The 11217-nt window shown below is 44.2% G+C and overlaps 1 protein-coding gene across 2 annotated transcripts; it reads right to left on the reverse strand.

The window, feature by feature from the left end:
• Window positions 1–637: 637 nt before the first annotated feature.
• Window positions 638–7740, reverse strand: FAM46A (family with sequence similarity 46, member A). Of its 2 annotated transcripts, none has more exons than XM_011950281.1 (3): window positions 7228–7740; window positions 6504–7047; window positions 638–5372 (listed from the first exon to the last, which is right to left on the reverse strand). In XM_011950281.1, exons 1-3 carry the CDS (start codon window positions 7245–7247, stop codon window positions 4596–4598), a joined length of 1341 nt encoding a protein of 446 aa, XP_011805671.1. In that variant the 5' UTR covers window positions 7248–7740; the 3' UTR covers window positions 638–4595. The 2 variants fall into 2 exon arrangements, with proteins under 2 accessions (XP_011805671.1, XP_011805672.1); XM_011950282.1 differs by having other exon boundaries at window positions 7421–7576.
• Window positions 7741–11217: the final 3477 nt, after the last annotated feature.

Genomic DNA, 11217 nt, shown 5'->3' on the forward strand with positions numbered 1-11217 from the left:
AAATTACACAAAGAAAAATTCTAATTAATATATAAATGCATGCCCCCTAGCAATTTGAATAGGTGAGGTTACAATAAATGCTAGACAAAAGGGTGATTTCCTTGCACCCAACACACACACACACACACACACACACAGAACAACAACATACTACATCTTTTGATTGCTCTTCCTTCTCTATACTTCCCCTTTTAATTCCTGGACACCAATTCCTCTCACCCCAACTTAAAAACTCTGAATAACGCTATAGAGCCTCAAAGAGAATCTACATAACCACTGACAAATCACAGCCCTAAGGTGACTCAGGAAGACCAAGGCTCACGTAGGGCTACTACAGCCCTATGGTCTACTAGAGCCATGAGTTTCTACTGATATCGGAAAACAGTTCTGACTTCTGGTCACTTAACACTGCTAAATTGATACCCAGACAAAAAAAATTGTTGGCATCCATTAGCTAGATGCTTTTGGAGCTAACTGAGCCAGTCAGAGATGGGCTGGCTTCTGATTGTGCTTCAATCAGAAAGTAGCTGAAGGTTACTCTCTCTATGTACCGCTTTGCCTTTTCTAAAGGACGTGGGTTGGGATTCAAAGGACATGGTCTTTAGTCAATACAGACATTGTAGACAGCAAACACAAATCAATAGAAAAAAATAACTTTTTTATTTACAAAAAAATCCAAATATTGGATGCTGTAAACAAAATTCACAATCTGTTCCCTCTAGCACTGATTCAAACACGTCAGTTTTTAGTCCATTTTCCATCAACTCTTTTTCTGCCTGTGACGCAGCCTATAGTCAAAATATTCCAAGAGTGACCCAAGGTGCAGCTTGCTGCAACAGAACGCCTCGGAGCAGGCAATGATTGTAGAGAGGCTGGAGGGAGAGACAGCCAGCGGGCAGAGCCTCCTCCGTTCTGCAAGACTTTGCAGCAAGTCTCGTTAACTTGACATCTTCCAACTTTGTACTTTACCATTTGCTTTGTTAGAAAGCCATTATGTTAACAAAATAGAGCAGAGATTCTTTCTTAGCACTGAAAATGCTATGCTAAAAGAAATTTTAAAGAAAGATTATATTCAAATAGATGCTATATATGAAATTACTTTTTTTGGCTTTTTGGTTTCATCTAACACACTTCATCTTGAACAACAAAAAAAGCTTATGTTTGAACTGACAGCTTTCAACATAATACACTTCATTTACAAAATAGTTCACAATATTTATTTAACAAGCATTGCATTGAAAACAACATTATGCACAGTGAAGCAACCAACAATAAGCAAACAGAAAGGGGTGGTAAAAACAGTACGTTCACTTTTCATTTCCTTCCTTGGCTTGGATTACAGATATTCTTCCATCCTTGCATTTTTGGAGCTATATTATTAGTCCATCCAATACCAAAGTGAGCAGATACTCGATCCCATTACTGGAAGGGAAATGTCCATCTTGCTGTAGGAGTTCTTGAGGCAGCTGGATTTACTGCAAATTAAGTAAACTTTTTAAAAACGGCATTGTCACAGGCTAAGTGTTCTCTGACATGCCAGGCTGGACAGGTGAGAAGAGCCTCCAAAAGATAAAACTTCTTCCTGGTTTAAAGAAACAGCACACTAGGCCAGATAAACACAAAAGCAAACAAGTCACAGGTGCTAATAGGGAGCCGGGCGCTGTTCTTTCCTCTGACCTATACGCATGGCTCTCTCTCACCAGACATTCAAATTTTTAGGCCACACATCCACAAAGAGAGACATATATTTCACTGTGTGTTCAACTACATATGCACAAGACTATAGTACATATCAAACAGAAATAAATTATGTAAGTCTTAAAGTAAATGCTGGAAGTTGTCTTGAGTACAGCCTGTTCTATATGAATAGGTGCCAGGTGCTGGCACTTTCAACTAAGCTACCAACCCTGAAGTAAGCAAGAAAAGAACATAAATATTTGAGAAAATAAATCAAAGTGTATTTCAAATAAGGCTCTTCCATACAAAAATCTGTGCTATAAATTAACAGCAGGTTATTGTTATGGCAGAGCCAGAGACCTCCAGACTCTCTAAAATAGTAAACGACTCATTTGTCAAGAGTTAGGGTGAGAAAGCAGATCACCAGCTGCTCCTGTGTTCACAAGTGCTCCCCTAGCTTTCTTTTAGAAAACTCTGAAACAACTAAGCAGGCGGAGCTCTGGTTTCTGACAGATGAGTGCCAGGCTTAATCTGCAAACTGAACAATATTTCCTGGGAAGTTGCAATTAATTTTTCAAACCCAGGGCTCGAGTGAGGGAGACTGAGCCAAGATGGTAGTAGGAGGAGTTCCTTAGAAAACTGAGTGGCAGTGCAGGGGCTGTTGCAGCTCTGACAGAATTCACAGGGAAGCTGCTACAGCAAACCCATCAGGTTCCCATTAAGGCTTCAAAAAAGATGCACAAAAGGCAGTCCAGATGGATTAACCTGGATTAACCTAGCACTAAGCATCTGAGGATCCCTAGATAAACAAACAAACAAATTATACTGCCAACAGGAGGATACTTTTTCCTCCCGTGGTCTCTCTTTAACTGATGATGAAAATCTTCTGATTGGGTCTTCGAGGAATTATCACAGCAAGCAGCCATCCACTAAGGTTGTGGAGATTACGTGGTTGTTTCACTACACAAAGGGAAGGTTCTTATGTGTTAGTTTTGTTTTGTTTTTAACAAATGCATTTTCAGAGACCAGTGTCTAGAGGATCTACTGGCTAGCAGAAAGGGTGGTTTTAGGATTAACTGTCAGTGAACTGAAATAGTAACGCCAGTTCATTTCACAAAGGTATAACTGGTATTTTTGTAAGAAAGAAAATAAAGTTGGATTTGATGTAATGGAAAGTGATTTAAAGTACAGTACTAAGTATTTAAATGCAGTGTGACAACCAGATCAAAGATGTTTCATACTGACATGATTTATAAAATGTTATATATAATATATATCTCATATATAAATTTTAAGCAATTGTGCAAATATTCTTTAAAAAGGGTCATTTCACATTACTAAATTCTAGTGGTCCAGAAATGCAGAATGCATTCATTAAAATTCATTTAAACATTAGCAAGTAGTGTTCAGATCACCAGAAATTATTTTTAGCAGTCAGGGATTTAAGTAGCCTACTACTGATCCATGATCCACTAGATTAAACATCATGGAGGAATGCAATTATATTTTTAAAATAAATGGGTTCAAACTGTCAAAATGGCAGTTCAACATAAAAAAGAGTGCTCTGCCAAATATTCTCCCATTTGTGGAATTCTATGGCTCACCAAAGGAAAAAAAAAAAAAAAAAAAAAACATCCCACTAAAACTGTATAATTTCTGCTCTTCCTATGAAATATATTACTTGGTTCCCTCTTTCATTTAACTTTTTTAGATGTGGATGTAATTCATCATTGCATTATGCCCACGTCTCATGTTATCCTGTTGAAAACATAAAAACACACAGTATTTAAACATTTCCTGTTTGAGACATTCTAGATCATAGTCAATCTACTGTGTATATATACATATAAAATGTATATATATACACACACATATAATTTATACACACATATACATGTACCTATAATATCAGATCAACAAATGTTAACTGTATACAAGTATTTGCAAGAAAAAATAGGGCATTTTCTCCATCATTCACAAGCTTATATGTTATTTTCTTCTTGAGGCAGTCCCTGATAAAATAAAATAATCATTAAACCATAAAATAATTTTGCCACTTCAAATTTTCGGAAGGCAACAGGCACTTTGATGTATACTGGTGTGTAACAAATATAATATCTCTTCATATATTCTACTATATGTCTTCTAATTGGGTATTTTTATCTGTTAAATCTTTGGTCCTTGAGCACTTTCTTTGCTACAGCTGTTTTTGCTTGCATTTTTACATTTTAAAAATGCGAACTATGTACGCAGCTGGAATTAATGGATTATGTCATCATAAGTTCTGCTGATTGTTATGAGAACTGCACCAACCTACTACTGTTCATTCGGAGCAAGCCGTTTGTTAGCAAAACAAGATCATTCCACAGAAAGCACTTGCTACAAGCCTCAGACAGCAATCCCAACGTTGGAGTTCCCCTTTTTCCTGTATTGTTACTATTAATATCTGAACTCCTGAACTGATTCACAAGTTGGAGAGAGACCTTTTTTCCTCTGTATTTTCCCTTTTATGAATTCCATCTTAAAAGAAACTTTCCACTTTTTTTTTTTTCCTATGGCAAAGCTATGGGAGCAGATACAGCAAACCCATATTGTCATCATTTTTCTTCTCTTGTTATATGAGGAGAACCTGGTTGCTTTTACTGACAGGTCTCTCTTTTTTTGCAAGATAGAATCCAATTGGGTAGGAGAATAAGGGGAGGGCTAGGGAAAAGGATCCTTTCAAGATCATGCTCCCACATCTATTAAAAGATACATAAGCTTTGCCAGACTTAAAACCAGGAGCATATCATCATTGCACAAAACACATCCCTAATAAGGGCTGGATCACTCTGGTTTTTTTTTTTTTTTTTTTTTTTTTTTTTTTCTCTACTGTCTTGTCTGAAATGGCTTCCCCATAGGACATTTTTAAATGATTCTTAATTGCAGGGTAGCCAAGTGGAGTAGGTCTGTTGCTGGCACGTGAATACTGGCTGAACCTGTGCAATGTAGTAATTGCTAAAGTTGGCATCTGCTACATAGGGGGCTGGCTGGTAATAGCAAGTGACATTAGCCACATTAGGAATGACATTTTGGTCAGCTAACACCCGGATAGCCAGCATGGTGATAAGGTTTAAAGTCTGTCTTCTTTCATGTCCCATCAGGCACACCGTGCTCTCATTCACCACTCCATGAAGGGTCATGAGATATTCATACTTGCGGTCTTCCAATCCCACAAAGTGGTTCTGCAAATAGGACTCCAGTTTTCTCTGCTGCTCTCCAATGTCTGAGAAGTCGATGAAAAACCTGGAACACATATACCTCTGAAGGGTCTTGATCTCATCAGAGGCGGGCCTAAAGCCCCTCACCAAGAGGTTGCAGTACTTAAGTAGGCCTCCCCCTCGGATTTCCTCTGGGTTCCTGGTGGCAATTATCTTGTTACAAAGGTGATCAAAGGCTTCCTGGAAATCGCCATAGACGCTCTCCCCAATTATTGTGGGGTGAAATGTCTCAGTCATTGGGTTCTCTGAACATTCGTAAAAGAGCAGAAGAGAGTCTAATTTGATTTGAAAAGAATCTACACTGAATTCAAACTGCCTCCGGAGGGAATCCACAAATTTCAGTTCCACATTTTTGCCACTGTTGTTTGACAGGGATATAAGACTCCATCGGTCAGAGTCATTGCACACTTTAACCATTTTCTGCACATAAGCTTCCTACAATTTAAAAGATAAAACAAAATGAGCAAACCTAGAAAATAATAAATAAATAAATAAATAAATAATACATCCTCTTCACAGCTGAGAATTATTTTGCTCTTTCCCTTTTGTTTTGTCAAGTTTCAGCCAAACACTACCTACAGGCTTAAACGGTCTTCTGAAAATAGAAAAAAAAAAAATACTTTTAACGAGTAGTTTTACTGTCTGGGAAAGGGACTAGAGGTAATAGTTTGAGGCTTTTGGCAGACCAGACGTAACACAGTAGTAAGAGGTTCTGTTGTCATGTCTGACTTTTTAAGTGTTACTTTTTGAAAATGGTCTAATAAGCACAATATTCACAGAGATCCAAACAACACTCAAAAGACTCGGAGGGGCATTCAGCGGTAGGTTAGTCAGCCTCACCCTTGTTCCAAGACACCCAATTCCTCTCCTCTCCGCCTGCGGCAATCAATATTATCAGTATCTTCTGTGTCCCTCCAGGGGCACTCTGCAGTTACAATCAAAATAAACTAAATTATGACATTCTGGGACCCTGCCTCCTCAGACAATTTTAACTAATCATATAAAACCCGTCTTGAACTAAAGTGGAGGGTGGGGAGGGGGTGCCACTACACCCTTAACATATGAACCAGCAAGGAGAACCACCAGATAGACCTTTAACACGGAGTCAACTGAATGCCGCTGTGAAATCTATTCACCTTTTCCAGTACGAGAAAAAACTCATTGACTCATTTCTGCTTCAGGCTGTCATTTTCCCAAAGACAAGATCATATAATGTCTCAAAAAATTATTTACATTATTTCATTCTGCCAAGTATCAGAATCTACTCTGGACAAGACTCCAACAGGGAAAGCCAAGAGTTAAAACATAAGGAGAAAGAAGAGAAGGGAGGGCAGGGGAGACCTGGGAGAAGAGTTGCAGCGCCAAAGCATCAAGTAAACGGAAACACACAACACCGTCCACGCACGTCAGTTTACTCATTTAAAAAATCAAAAATCAAAGAAATACGCGCGCCCAAACTCGTGATGGCCACAGATTCATGGCATGCAACCGACGCCTCTCTGCCCGCTCCCCGTAACACCCGGTCCAGTCTGGGTCAGGACCCAAGTGCATCTCGGATGGTGTTACCTTGAGCGTGAGTGGTGTGATCTTCTCTTTGTTCACCCCCTCGGGTAAGAAGTCCAACAGGCAGTCCAGCACGACGTCCTTCACAGTCTGAAACTCCCCTTCCCCGCGCAGGTCGGCGCAGAAGATGAGGTCCAGGTCCTTGTAGCCCAGGCCGCTGTCCTGGTGCAGGACGTGGCTGGCGGCTGAGCCGTTGAGGCGCACGTCGCGGACGCCGATGCGCTTCTCGGCCAGGCGCCGCCGCACCACCTTCACGATCAGGCTAGGCTGCAGCTCGAGCGTGGGGAAGTTGCCGCGCCCGTGGATCGGAATGGTCTCGCTCAGGATGCCGTCCAGCCGCTGCACTTGCTCCCAGTTCAGCACGTTGCAGTGCGCCGTGGGGCTTTCGCAATAGTCCAAGCAGTGCCCACCGAAGCTGCCGCCGCCGCCGAAGTCGCCGCCTAGGGGGATGTAGGGGCCGCAGGCCAGCTCGTCCTCGGCCATGGCAAAGTACCCTTCGCCCTCCGCCATGTAGTGCCCGCCGAGCGCCACTTGGCCCTGGTCAGTCCTAAAAGGAAAGGGAAAGGAGCGCGGTGAGGACGCGCGGCGGCGGAGGGCAGAGGCCAACCAGGAAAAGAGCGCCCCCTCCCCCGATAGTTCCCTGGCCCCGGGCCTCCTCGGAGACTCTACCTCCCCCGGCCCTTACAGTCCCCAGCCGCGCACCGCCCCCCGCAGAGCAGCCCCGCACCAAAAGTATCTCTGATGCATCTGGAAAGCGCAAGCGAGAGTCCCGTCTGTGTCACCTGGAGGCGGCCGCCCCTTCTAGGAGCGAAGCGAGCGAGAGAGAAACCGCGAGGCGGCAACACTTCCAGGAGCTGCGAGTGCGCTCCGACAGCGACTAGCGACTTCGTCTTTCCCAGACCCCTGCCGCCTGCGCTCACTACTCCCTCCCCGCGCCCTCTCCCGCGCCGCTGCCACCCCAGCTGCGGTGGTCCTGAAGGTGGCGGCTCTTGCTGCCACACACGTTCGTGTCTCTGGAGCTTTAGCAGTTGTGCGGGGAAAATGTCTTCAGTACTTTTTTTATACTGGGCTTCGCTGCGCTTCCGGGGCCCGGAGCCGCACGCTCGCCACACCCTCCTCATCTGCATAGGGCGCCGCCCCCTGCCCGCCCCCTCCCGCAGGGCACGCAGCGGACTAGCCCAGCAGTTGGTGCTGGACCACGGCCGGTGAGCGCGAGACGCTAGGCGGTATGTGCCCATACTGTGCGCGCCGGTAGATTCGTATATTTATACATACATTTAGGTACGCCCCCTCCCACAAATCTCTTTTCATTTTCCCCAGGGGGAGACACTTTAAATGCCCCAGGAATCATAACTGATCATCAAAACCAGATCACTACTAAAATCCTGCAACTGCAGAAACTTCCCAAAATTCTCGCGGATACAGCCCTTCATGAGATCATCACTGTTGGGCTCCGGAGGTTCCTCACTACTGCTCTTTCAAACCTCGATGTCTAGACCATTTACTCCATTGATAAACCTGGTCCAAGCGTGGACTCATGAGTTCACTCGTGCACGCAAATCAGTCACGGCGCGTGAGTGGGAAGGGCTTGTTGATAACTGGGTTTCGATTCTCGAAACCTCGGGAAGCACGCCGGGGAGCTCCGGGCCAGCCGGAGAAGGCGCGGGGGCGGCACCACGGGCCTCGGGCGTGTGCGGCCCTTGCGCACGAGTGGCTCCAAGGGGCCGGTGTGTCGCGGCGGCCAGGGCGCGTCACGGAGCAGACGCGGGCGAGCAACCAATCGTCGAGGACTAGGCGGGCCCAGTGCCGCGCAGAGAGCGCGCCGCGGGAGTGAGTGCTGCCTAGGAGTCCAGGGAAAGGGCCGCTAGGTGTCGGGTGCTTTTGCTGCGAGTTCTCAGTTCTCGCACAGAAAATTGGCGGCCAAGCGCGTTCCTCGCGTCCGGCTAAGGTTTGGCCATTTTAAGTGCATCATAGTGTAGTGGAGTACGATTTGGTTTCCCACGAGATGTAAAATAGGAGTTTCAAGAATAAAATGAATTCTCCCCTCCAGTTTCAGTGAATTCGGCAGCGCTAATTCTCCCCACGCTCACTCGCGTCGCCCACCACTGTCTTTGCTAGAAAGCTGTGGCCCTCTCTTCGGCAGCTCTCTGCCTCCATCAACTATGCCAGAGCAGCTTTCCCAGCGCCTAGACGCTGCTGGGGACTGAGGTGGGGCAGAAGGGAGAATGACCAGGTCACAGAATACTCCCCAAACCCTGTTCAGCCCTGCCCGCCCAGACTGGGAGGACAAACAGCCCGCACCTCCTAACGGGTGCAGCCCCGGCCTAGTCGCCCAACCTGCGCCGCTCGGGGGTGAGGGGTAGGGTGCGGGGGTGTCACCCCTGGAGCGTCCAGCTGCGTGACAACGCCGCCCCCTGCCGGTACCCTGCCGAGCTGCGTCCCAAAATGGAGAAACCCGACTGGCTGGGGGCAGAGGCCGTCCCCTCAGCGCTGCGCCTAAGCACTGAGGTGCGCCTGGGGACTCTAGGACAACTACCCTGTCCGCATAGGGCCATCACTTCCTTCAGAGCACACCCATGTGTTCCTCTGACCAGCCATCGGCGCATGGCTATCTTAACCAGGCGTTTTATACATATATATGTATATGCATATTCTTGTGTGAGCATGTGTATAGAGAGAGCATTTAGTGGCGGGCTAACGACATAGGAAACGGAGAGACACCCGAGAAGGTGTCATTTGGACTGGATCTTGAAAGAATGGATGTTCCTTCAGTAGCCGGGGAAAGAGGAGAAGAGCGTTATCTACAAAGGAAGCATATAGAGTTGGAGAATGTTTGAGAAAAGATATGTGCACTCCCCGTGATTAATAAATGAGATTGGTAGTGCCTTGAGATAAGGTTTATGAGGACCAGGAACTTATTGAGCACGTCTGAGCTATAACCTGTTTAGCTCCTTAATACCTAATTTAATCTTCAAGAAGAAGGTATTTCAATCTCCTAGGGATCTAGAAATTAAGATCCCTTAGTTTCTAGGGATCCCTTAGATTTCTTAGAGGAATCCAAGAAATTAAGAAACATTCCCAAGTTCCACAACTAATAAGTGGTGGGGTCAGGCTTTTAACCCAACCCATGTGGCTGTGAATGCTGTTTAGTGGTCATTACGGGGTAGCGAGTGGTCTGTAGCTTACCTTCTATCGGAAGACAAGACAAGCACAAATAGCAAGGATTTAAGGAAGAAAGAATGAAGGGGAGGGGAGGGGGAAAAGAAGAAAAGAAAATGGAGGGAGGGAGAGGAAGGGAAGGGAGAAAGAAAAGAGAAAAGAAAAAAGAGAGAGAAAAGAGAAGAGAAAAGAAGAAAAGAGAAGAGAAAAGAAAAAGAAAAGAAAAAAAAACCACCTGTTAAAAATGTTTCCTTCAAAGGCCGATATGAATTCTGCCCCTTTTTAAAACAAAGCCAAAGTAATAGATCATATGTTAGACACACTGCACTTGAAAAATCAAGGCTGTGTGTGTGTGTGTGTGTGTGTGTGTGTGTGTAGCTCTACTACAATTATTTTTTACTTTATTTTTACCCTTGCTCCAAAAACTAAAAATAAAGAAGACTCTTAGAGCTGATGGACACCTGCCTATGCATACCCAGGATTTCGTTCTATAGCACTAAAGGAATCAGCATTTTGGCAAGCTGTCAGGGTGATCCTGACACAAGGACCCAGCCACACTTTGCACTGCACTGACAACAGCCACTATAGTCCAGTTCTCTAAGTGGGAACCCTCCCCCAAGCAAAGGCTAATCCCATGATCATTCCCAGAAATGGAGGGCACAACTGAGAGGTGGAAGTACAGCATGAAGCTGGACTTGCAGGGCCTGCTTATGTGCTGTATGCTGTGCTGGGGAGAAGATAATCCCAGCAGCAGTGTGCCAAGACCGTCTCTCCCCCAAGCATCCAATGCTTTGTGGCTGACACTTCCTTAAACCTTTAACAAAACATTCCCCCTTTCCCAACCATAATCCAGACCCTACTGCCTCCTGCACTGGGACATCTGGGATATCTTACTTTTGGCAATGCCTTTGTGGGCAATTTAATCTTTGACTGGATTAATATGTGCCTGATACATAGTGGCCAATCATTACATATTGTTGAATGAAAGCATATGTTGTTCATTGTCCCACTTCTTCCTGTCTTCAAACTGAAATAATATTTACATTCTAGGAAAAAATATCCATCCTTACATAAAATTGCAGATTCTGCAATTGAAACCATTAATTAATTTTTTTCTAGATAGCCAAAATAATTATCAAATGAGAACGTCTATACTTTCCAAATACATTCACAACTAAGATATTTCTCAACACAGTTACTCTTAGATTAAATTTAGATGCAAAGTTGCTACATTTTTCCCCCAGGCTTTAGCTTCTGAACCTGTCTGGTAAATTATTTACTTTTTCCTACTTAAAAGGAAAAAAACAAAAACCTATGGCAATATGAAGCTCTTAGTTGATAAAGTTAAGACCACCACAAAACTGAAATACGGACAGCCTAAATTTAAACTGCTTTCTAAGCGAGCAGATAAAAAGTCCTTATTCTGAAGGTTTTAAAGGAAAGCTTTACATACAATTTTGAGAAAGAAACACTTATAATTAGTTCATCTTATTTTTAAAGTTACAGTAACAATCAATCTGGACTTAGCAAAATAAGATGTTCAGCTTTGGCCTTGATG

Source organism: Colobus angolensis, unplaced genomic scaffold (genome assembly GCF_000951035.1).
Source record: "Colobus angolensis palliatus isolate OR3802 unplaced genomic scaffold, Cang.pa_1.0 Scaffold304, whole genome shotgun sequence".
In the NCBI taxonomy this organism is placed as follows: Eukaryota; Metazoa; Chordata; class Mammalia; order Primates; family Cercopithecidae; genus Colobus; species Colobus angolensis.